This window comes from Bos indicus, chromosome 11 (genome assembly GCF_029378745.1).
Source record: "Bos indicus isolate NIAB-ARS_2022 breed Sahiwal x Tharparkar chromosome 11, NIAB-ARS_B.indTharparkar_mat_pri_1.0, whole genome shotgun sequence".
Lineage (NCBI taxonomy): Eukaryota > Metazoa > Chordata > Mammalia > Artiodactyla > Bovidae > Bos > Bos indicus.
In genome coordinates, this window is record NC_091770.1 from 87552519 (window position 1) to 87563312 (window position 10794).

The 10794-nt window shown below is 36.5% G+C and overlaps 1 protein-coding gene across 1 annotated transcript in view; it reads left to right on the forward strand.

Annotated features, from left to right (window-relative positions):
* YWHAQ (tyrosine 3-monooxygenase/tryptophan 5-monooxygenase activation protein theta) overlaps positions 1–9086 on the forward strand; it is a 31233-nt gene extending 22147 nt beyond the window's left edge. Inside the window, exons 3-6 of the mRNA XM_019970719.2 lie at positions 4284–4407; positions 6180–6343; positions 6970–7065; positions 8004–9086. Of these exons, the coding sequence (XP_019826278.2) occupies positions 4284–4407; positions 6180–6343; positions 6970–7065; positions 8004–8063 (444 nt within the window). The 3' untranslated portion in view covers positions 8064–9086. The remainder of the gene's footprint in view (positions 1–4283; positions 4408–6179; positions 6344–6969; positions 7066–8003) is intronic.
* Positions 9087–10794: the final 1708 nt, after the last annotated feature.

Consider the following 10794-nt stretch of genomic DNA (forward strand, 5'->3'; position numbering starts at 1 on the left):
AGTGGTTAAGATACAGCTTGGCACAGTTTAACATACTGTGTTAAACTATTAAACACAGTTTAACATATTGAACGCTTAAATATTTGTTGAATGAATAATGTAATCTTTTGTGATAATGTGCTGATAAAAATATACAGATAGTGACTACTAGTATATATACCCTGAAGTTAGAAATTGAACATATTAGTAGTATTTTTATTTAATGAATTTCAGTAAGCTGATAGGAAATTGAAACTCCTTAGAACATTTTTTTATTTCCTGTCAATTATTTTGTTTGTGTTTTAAGATTCTTCATTGGTTATTTGCTCACTTAAAAAATCAGTTTGGTGTATAAACTATATAATGAGGAATATGTTTTGTCTATAAAACAAATCACTTATAAGTAAATTTAAGGTAAAAATATTTGTTGAATGCCACAGACTATTAACCACTGCAGCCTAATGAAGTACTTTGGAAAAGTTAATTGAAGTGATGGTTGGACTATTGTATGTAAAAATAATTCACTCCTAGAGATAGAATTAGTATTGGAGTTTGGTTATTCCTAATCTTTTCTCTAAGATATGGGGTTGAGGAATTAGTTACTGTACTAAATTTGCATCACTTATTTCTTGACAGTTTCCATTTCTTGAGTGGTTCTTTACCACTTTTATGATACAATCCTCTTTATTGTTATCCCCATCCTGTTTTTCTGAGATTAAGCTTATTCTAAGGTCTGTCAGTGTCTCCTGAAATGACTTCTATAATAATGGCTATTTCCTCTGACTTTTGCTCGTATTTGAGTTTCTTTGGTCTAGAATGTTCTGTTTCTAGTACATCTTGTAATTTTGGGTAGTTAGTGCACTGACTTAGTCACATGTCTCTCAAAAAGGCATGTACTTCTTGGTTCTGCCTCTTGGTCAAGTGACACTCAGCCCTGGAGGGAACCCGGATTTAGCTCTCCAAGCCTCCCAGGATCATAAAATTTGCTGGTTGAAGAGTTACAAAGGGGATCGCCTGTTTTATCGACGAGAGTAATGACAGGACAAATTAGTGGAAGGGACTTTTAAATGCGTTAATGTTAAAAATTGATTCACTTCCTCTCTACTGACTTTTTACCAATGACCTTATCTAGGAAGATTTTCTCATTCCAGGGAGCCACTTGTCATTTTGGTTTTTACTGTCTAACCTGTATTGAGTCTTCTTTATAATTTAATTTTTTTTTTTTTTTACAAAAAAAAATGTATATCTATGCTATATACCATAAGTATGTTTAACCTTTACTCTATGTGGTATTAATAATGAATAACTGGTATGTATAATACCTGATATAGCCATGATCATTTTGGTAAGACATAAAGCAGAATCCAATGTTTTTTAATTGGGCTAAAATCTGCATGGCTACTGCTTGACAGCACGTGAAAAGACAGAGTTATTCTGTACCTGTTGTTTCCTTCACAGAGAGCTAGTGGCATCTGACAAAGAACCATGACCTGGCTGAACTCCAGGATGGAAGTAATGCACAAGTCACTTAATAAAAGCCAACACTGTAAATCGTACGTAATGGCTATATGCAAACTAGTGATCAAAGTTAATCATTTTAGAAGGGAAGAGTGTACAGTTTGCTTAATAAGTGGCTGTGTAACCACTAATGCAGTAGCTGTTTAGCAGCTTTCTGAATCCTTGGAAGGCCAGTGTGTCAGTAAGACAGTCCTCATGAGCACTCTCATATATTGCCTCAAGTGATGGAGGGGTGATGAGAGCTAGAATCACGTTTCTCTCTCATCTCCCCATATCTTCATTCCAGTCAGGCTTTTCTGAGCCCCTGCTCCCACATTTCTGCCAAACTTAGTCACAGAGATCTAGGTCTTAAATGTTCCTAGTAGCTTTTTTTTTCTTTTTCTGATTGTAAGTACTGTGTTTTCCAGAGCTGGCACTGTTTTGGAGATCCTCTGTGGAATCTCACTTGGAGAAAAAGAAAAGTGAGAGGCACTTCATTTTACATTGTAGTTCCTTAGTTCAGATGCAAGTAGCGGTGTTGGTTACCACAGTAGAAATATTGTGTTGGCGTTGTTTGATAATGCTTCTCAGAATCTACTTTTGGTTTACTTTTTTTTTAAAGTTAGGGATGACTGAGTCAGTTTGAGATTTAGAAACTCAGAGAACTTTTTTGTGGCTGTCTTACCATTGCACCCCTATAAAAAAAAAAAAAAGACCTAAATTTCAGTGTCCCATAGATGTAATTTTAAAGTTAAAAGTCATCCATGATATGTAAAAATGGCATTCGAGGGATAAGTTACAGTAGTATTTGCTAAGTCACTTCAGTCGTGTCCGACTCTGTGCGACCCCAGAGACAGCAGCCCACCAGGCTCTGCTGTCCCTGGGATTCTCCAGGCAAGAACACTGGAGTGGGCTGCAGTTTCCTTCTCCAGTGCATGAAAGTGAAGAGTGAAAGTGAAGTTGCTGTCGTGCCTGACTCTTAGCGACCCCATGGACTGCAGCCCACCAGGCTTCTCTGTCCATGGGATTTTCTAGGCAAGAGTACAGTAGTATGATTTTGTACAATTCTGGGAAAGAGTTTTTCCTCAAGTTTGTTTCAGTACTATTAAAATTGTATTAGTGATGTCCGGCAACAGAAAACTCTTAAAACATGAGCCTTCAATTAAGAAGCAACATGTAGTCTCAGTTGACTTCAGTGTTTGGGTGTGGTCCCTCTGTTACTTCGGCCTTGGCCCAGCAGCTTTCCAGATGTAAGCCACAGTTTTGATAGCTGCCACTTTTATAATGTATATGGTTCTGGGGCTTCATTAGGTAATTTAACTGTAATCCTAAGTTTAACTTCCCTTGAGCTTCAGACCCTTTTAAAATATATTTTTTTAACCTAAACATATTTTTCATTAAAGATATAAAATGTTTTTATTTCCTTTAACATGCATATAATCACTGCATTTTGTTTAGGTGCTTTTTATTCACATAAACAAGAAAGTTCTTGAGTTAAAGGTATATTTTCTAAGCCATTTTTTACTTCTTCACTATCTATTTGTTGATTTTACTCCCAAAACAAATCTGAGGTGTGTTACTGTTTTAAATTTTCTAAAATAATTTTATTCTCTATAATATTTTTTATTACAGAAAGATTTTTAAATTACTTAACATCAAGCAAAATTGATAGTCCAAGAAGATCTATCATGTTTGTTTTTTGTGACTTTTTAATACTCCTAGGGGCACCTTGTGCAAATACCTCAGTTTGAGAGGCACTGGCTCATTGGATCAAGTGGACATTTCCTAGTACAAAATGAGGGAAAGAAAGACATAAATATTATGACTTAATATATTAAGTCATATATTAAGTCTTAATAAAAGACTTAAATATTAATCCAATTTAAAAAAATAGTTCCACATGAGGGACATGACTCTCGTATTGCTTGAAACGTTTCTAGAGCTCTTCCTCTCGACCCCTGTACTTCTCCCCCTTTTGGATGAGCTCTAGTCTGCAGAGGACACTGAGTAGCCCTGCTCTAGGCCATAATGACTTACTTGTTCTGGGACTGTAGTCTTCTTCATACTCTTATGTCTTAAATATTTTATTTCTCCTCTCTAAAATGATTGCACATCCTTGTTTTCTAACTGCTGCATTCCCTCTGTAACTTCTTGACAAGTCAGACACCCCGTCTCCAGGGAAGCCTGTCTTAACGATGACCATCTGCAATAGAGCGAGACATTCCCTCTGTGCTTCCATAGCCTCTTACAGAGCTGCCCTGTTAATGGTGTACTCACTTCTTTTCTTATTAGACTGTGGACTCTTTTGAGGGCAGGGACTTTATCTTTATATCCCCTCTGGTCAAGTAGAGTGCCTAGCACCCAGCAAGTATCGTGAAAGTGAAAGTCGCTCAGTTGTGTCCAACTCTTTGCAGTCCCATGGACTATAGAGTCCATGGAATTCTCCAGGACAGAATACTGGAGTGGGTAGCCTTTCCCTTCTCCAGGGGATTTTCCCAATCCTGGGATCGAACCCAGGTCTCCCTCGTTGTAGACAGATTCTTTACCAGTTGAGCCACAAGGGAGGCCCAAGTATCAGGAAATGCTTGCTTAAATGAATGGATGAGTAGACAGACAGGCTCTTTCTAATTAGTGTTTGATGTAATCTAGCTTTACCATTATGACTTGTTGTGATCCCAAAGCATTCAACTAATGATAACCACCTGACCCCTGCTTTCTAGCCATGCTTCCAGTCCAGGGTGGTATGGTGTGGATTACTGTGGCAGTTGTTTTTACTAGTGCCTAATGTTGTAACTTATTTCTTTCAGGAATTGTTGGATAAGTATTTAATAGCCAATGCAACTAATCCAGAGAGTAAGGTCTTCTATCTGAAAATGAAGGGAGATTACTTCCGGTACCTTGCTGAAGTTGCTTGTGGTGATGATCGGAAGCGTAAGTGTATTCGGTTTATGGGTAAAGCTAAAATATAAAAGGAAGGGAGAATAAGTTTGTAATGTTATCTTATGTTCTCAAAAATGAAAATACAGTCATGAATTTACATTATGTGCTCTTTATGAAAAATTCATAAACTCTGATTATAATCTGATAAGATTATTAAAAACAAACATAATCTTTCAGGCTTTAGAATTTGGTTCACCATATTTTTAGCCCCAGAGTTCTTTACATATGCTTTGGGTGATTCTGTTATGTCATGTGGTCTTCAGCATCTTGTATCTTGAAACTTAAGATGACTAAAAATTACATACAGAAGACGTTTTACTTCTGCTTGACATATTAATTTATTAACTCTTACTACCTGTTTTGAGGGCTCATAACACTGACTAATTACCCATAACCAGATACAGAGGAGAAATGAGATGAGAGTATTACTGCTGGTATATAATTTATCACAGAAAGCAGAGATATGGGGAAAAGAGGAACCAAATTTCCTAACTTGACTGTTAAAAAAGCTGAAGTGAATTTATTAGTAGTGAACCCAGTCTCTGGAGTATTGGTAGTTGAGTATACTGTAGTATGTTATGTATGTGCCTGCTGCTAAATTTATCAAGGAAGTTTTAGGTACAAGTATCACATAACTCATTTTTTTTTCAATTAGTTTATTTTATTCCTAATTTTACCCCATCCGAAAAAGGCATGCCCCTGAAAATGGTAGTTATGGCTTCTTCTTCTCTTTTCTACAAAGAGTTACTAAGTAAATGTGAGTTTTACTATCCCCTGTATCAGTGTAATTGAAGATAGAGAAAACTTTTGTACTTTGCTGTAACAGTCTGTACACTTAAACTGTTGTGTTACCAATGTATAATTTCTTTTGCCACAAAGATAAGCAAACTGGTATGTGAAAGATGTTTGCACAGACTGAACATTTATAAATGTCAGCTCATCAAGGGATATCTTTGGAGACTGGGCCATAGCCCCAGCATTAACTGATCTAACCCTTGCTGGTTTTTTGGGATTTTCTCGTCCTAAACGTAGAACACTCCAGCAGTCTGGGACTTGTAAATAGTCTGTATTTACAGTCTGGAAACTGAGACACTTCAGTGCTCCCATTGCAGCACCTCCTTGTGTGCGAGAGAGCAAGCTCCTTAGTTCAGTGTGAGGGCTATACCAGCTATGTTTAGATCAGTAAATGTGCCATTTCAGAGGAGAAAAAAAAAGTGAATATTTGGGTTCTAAAGGGATAACTTAATTTCTGTTAGGTCAGGCTTTTTAGAGCTTGTAATGGGCGTGGTGGCCTCATTCAGAAAAGCTAACCTTTTCAAGATATGACATCATCAGATTAGTGTTGGTAGTACTTCCTGAAGATTTTTTTCAGGAAGGTGACATTTTTATTAGGCCAGTCATCAAACTCAGATCAGATTGTGATTATATACTGGCACTTTTATGTTGCTTTCACATTAATATATCTTGAAACCAAGGATCAGTATTGTTTTTACAGATAAGTAACAAAAATAGAGTCTCTTATGTTGTCGTTGTTGATGTTGTTTTAAACTAAGCTGAGTATAAGCAAGCAGCCTTATAAACTAGTGTTTTTTAATAACCTGGTACAAGATAATGTTTTGGGTTTACTACCGTGATTTCAAAAGAATGCTGCAGAGCAAAGACTGGTTCTACCAACTTAGTAGCATGTGTTAAAGGTGTGACTGTATACCAGATGGGATATTTTCAGTACCATGTTTTTTTATTTCGTTTTTTTCGCTTCACAGAAACGATAGATAATTCCCAAGGAGCTTACCAAGAGGCTTTCGATATAAGCAAGAAAGAGATGCAACCCACACACCCCATCCGGCTGGGGCTGGCTCTTAACTTTTCTGTGTTCTACTATGAGATCCTCAATAACCCGGAACTGGCCTGCACACTGGCTAAAACGGTAAGATGCGCATCCAGAAATACCTTGCTTAGGTTATTTGAGATAGCAAGCATGTTAATTTCTAGGCATTTTACTTGGATAGCCAGGTATGATTTCTCCTACATTTATTTGATTATCTCCTTCTTTTTCTTACCTACCACTACCTTACTCTCCCAGCTTTGTTTGTAAGCAGTAAGATCTGTCTAAAGAGCATATTGGTCAGAGTAATCAAAAAAGTATGAAAGAAATGTAGAGGGTCAGAAAGTAATGCCTACCAAGTGCGATTACTAGAATTTCTGCACTCCTCAAAGTATTTTAAAATGGATGCATTGAGAGGGATTTTGGCAAATAAATACTAGTTCTTATTTGTAAGAAATATATTGGGCATAGCTACTGTGCTGTCTGTCCTATGAAAGAACTAAGAAATGCTTGTGTAACTGACTAAGTATATATATCTTTATAAATTTCAAGTCATCCTCAAAAATTCTTATGTTGAGAATCTGAGGAAGTGATTTGAGTTTTCTTTTTAATGGATAATAGAAAGTAAGGTGGCTGTTCATATATTACATAAAAATGGTCTGTGATCGTAGAGTATCAGTTTATGTTGATGTTAAGTATTGTTCATCATGGATATTGATATTTGTCAGGCTTTTGATGAGGCTATTGCAGAACTCGACACACTGAATGAAGACTCGTACAAAGACAGCACCCTCATCATGCAGCTGCTGAGAGACAACCTCACAGTGAGCGTCCCCCTTTTTCTCATTTGTATTTCCTGTTTAGGGACAAAAGTGTCAATATCTATTCAGGCTCTCTGTCTTCCAGGGAAGCTACAGTAGAACTACACCTGGTCTTAGAAAACGGATGTATAAAAATTACACAAAAATGTTAAATACATGCTAGTATTTTGTATAGGACAACTCTTCTTTTGTAGGCAGTTGAATAGGCATTTTATCAAGACCTTCCTGAGAAAATACACTAAGATTTTAGGGACTCATTAACATTATTGTTACACTGGTATGAAGATGTTGATAAATTATGTTAATATGGAGAGTTTGTCTGTTTTAATTTGTTTTTTTCTTTAGTTTTCCACCCTACTTGTATAGAAAGGGCATCAAGGAAGAAGTAATAGAGAAAAAAGTACAGGTTGAGTTTTACTTAACTTTTGTAGGTTCAAGAACATTTGGTATGTTAACATCTTACACAAAATGTGGAAGAAGGAATTCACCTTTTAATATAAATGTAGTTCTCCTGTGGCCCCTCCCCTTGCCCCAGTTTTGATGCTTTTTCTTCTGCTAGATAAAATTTTTTGGCCTTATTACTCTCATAAATTATATTTCAGTAATGCTTTTTAAGAATAGCATTGAGCTGTCAGGAATTGAAACTAGCATTAAATTCTAAGGATGTTAGTTACCTTCTTTTTGACTGATATTACAGTAAGCTTTAAAAATGTACTCAGAGTATATCACTTTGCACATATACAGTGAAAGGTCTCCTAGAATACACTTTAGGAAGAGTTGATATTTGAGGTTTTGAGAAATATAACTTCTAATCTTAGTCATAGTCTCTATTTGAATAATTTACTGCTTTCACAATTATATTTTAATATAATAGTTGGACCTGAAATAATTGTCATCTAGAAATAGTAACTTAATGTGATTTTTTTTTTTTTTCTTTCCAGTTATGGACATCAGACAGTGCAGGAGAAGAATGTGATGCGGCAGAAGGGGCAGAAAACTAAGTGCATACAGGGTGTCATCTTTCTTCCCCTTGAAACCTTTTTACTCATCTCCATTCCTTATTCCATTTGGATTTCCTATAGCAAAGAAACCCATTCATGTGTATGGAATCAACTGTTTATAGTCTTTTCACACTGCAGCTTTGGGAAAACTCCATTCCTTGATTTGTGTTTGTCTTAGCCTTCCTGGTGTGCAGTTACTGCTGTAGAAAAGTATTAATAGCTTCATTTCATACAAACATAAGTAACTTCCAAACACTTATGTAGAAGACTAAAAATGTATCTGGTATTTAAGTAATCTGAACCAGTTCTGCAAGTGACTGTGTTTTGTATTACTGTGAAGATATGAAAATGTAGCTAATTACAATTTAAAGAGTGTTCTACATAACTTCTTAATTTCTACATTCCCTCCTTTACTCTTCTTCAGAGATTTCCTTTCAGTGAGCAACTTTTCCATCCTCTTAATGTATTCCTTTTTAGTAGGAATCCAGAAGTATTAGATTGAATGGAAAAGCATTCAACATTTTGGGGCTGGGGGAATCACAGATTAAATGCCTCCTGTATCATATGTGATGGAGGTCTTGTGTATCTGTGACAACAGGGAGTTTCCTTATTCACTCTTCATTTGCTGCTGTTTAAGTTGACAACTTCCCTTCCCAATAAAAACTCACTTACACCTCCTGCCTTTGTAGTTCTGGTATTCACTTTACTATGTAATAGAAGTAGCATGTTGCTGCCAGAATACAACCGTTGCTTTTGGCAAATTAAAGTGCATGTCATTTCTTAATACACTAGAAAGGGGGAAAAAAGCACACAGTCCAGTCTAAAACATTAGTACTTTTCCATGCAGATTTGTGCACATGTGAGAGGGTGTCCAGTTTGTCTAGTGATTGTTATTTAGAGAGTTGGACCACTATTGTATGTTGCTAATCATTGACTGTAGTCCCAAAAAAGCCTTGTGAAAATGTTATGCCCTATGTAACAGCAGAGTAACATAAAATAAAATTACATTTTATAAACCATTTACTCTGGCTTTGTAACAGTTGCATATTCACATTTAAGGGACAGATGAGTGTACTGCCTTCTGAAGTTTACTGCTGCTTCCTTTTTGCTTCTGTGAAATGGAGTGGTGCTGCCCGGTTTTCTGTGTTGCGATCACTTGTCTTGGGGAGCCTGGACCTGTGTGAAGCTGGATTGCATTTCTTCCGAGTTGGTGTTTTACCTCAGATCCGTTTTGTGGACACTCACTCTCTTCCTTAGACGTAAAGGGTATTAGTGAACTGTTAAAGTAGGCATTTTAAAACCAGACAAAATTAAGTGATTGTGAGTGCTTTGGCTGGTGTTAGAATTATGCTTCAGTGGCTATTCCAGCAGAATGTTAAAAGCTTAAGAGTACCTTTAGTTTTCAAATGATTCTCTTTGTAAACAGTTATACTGTTGATGAATTCCAAATAATTTTGGTTTTATAATATCACCATGGCTATTACACTAGCCTGTCTTGAGTATTGGCCTGAGAATTTAAAGTCAGGAAATAATCTGTGACTATGAAACAAGGTTTCATTTACCTTTGATTTGTTTTCTGAGGGAAAATGAAAAGACAGAATTGAATACAACAGTTATCAGTCCTAACCAAGTTGTAAGTACTGGATAAAGTAATCACTCCACTACTTTAGTGAGTTATTAAAGTACCTTCCTTCTTAAAGAGCAGCTTAGTCCCAGATTATCTCGTTGCTGCAGAAGTGAACATCTTTAAGAGTGGGCCCAGGCTATGGTATTACCTCCAGATGAGTAGAGAATATTTATAGAGTACTGCAGAGAACTCAGTTGGGATAGAGGAAGGGTTTAAAGCCACATTTAAGCTTTCTTAACTTTTATAATTACTTTCTGAGATAGTTCAGAAAATCTAAATGTTACATCTATTTTGTAGTTAGAATTTTTCTTTTTTTATTTGTCTATTTGGCCACGCTGTGTGGCATGCAGGAATCTTCATTCCCTGACCAGGGTTCACATCTGGACTCCAGGGTATTCCCCAATAGTTGAACTTTTTCATTGACAGTTTTCCCTTTAAAATGTCATTTAGGTTTTAATAACTGGAAATAATGAAGGGGGGATTGCATATTAATGCTGATTATCCAGAATCAAAGCATTAGGGATTTCTCTTCCAACATTTAGCCTTGATTATTAGAGCTTAGATTGGGAAAGAACAGTACTTTTTTGGGATGGGATTGGTAGACTACATTCATGTCTACACCTTTATGAGTTTATGAGTAGAGACTCAGTTTTTTAAAAACCATGAAAAGTAGGAAAGCCCATGTAAAGTGTAAAAATTCTAGTAAAAGTAAAACAATTCGAGAAGATCAGAATTCTAGTCACTTAAATAGATTGCTTTTTTTTTTTTTAATGGCGTTAAGGCAACCATTCAAAAATATTTGAGGGCTTATTTTAAGCACAAATGCGATCAGTTCAGTTGCACAGTCATGTCCAACTCTTTGCAGCCCCATGGACTACAAGCACACGAGGCCTCCCTGTCCGTCACCAACTCCCGGAGTTTACTCAGACTCCTGTCCATAGAGTCATGATGCCATCCAACCATCTCATCCTCTGTTGACCCCTTCTCCTCCTGCCTTCAATCTTTCCCAACATCAGAGTCTTTTCAAACAAGTCAGCTCTTCGCATCAGGTGGCCAAAGTATTGGAGTTTCTGCTTCAACGTCAGTCCTTCCAATGAACACCCA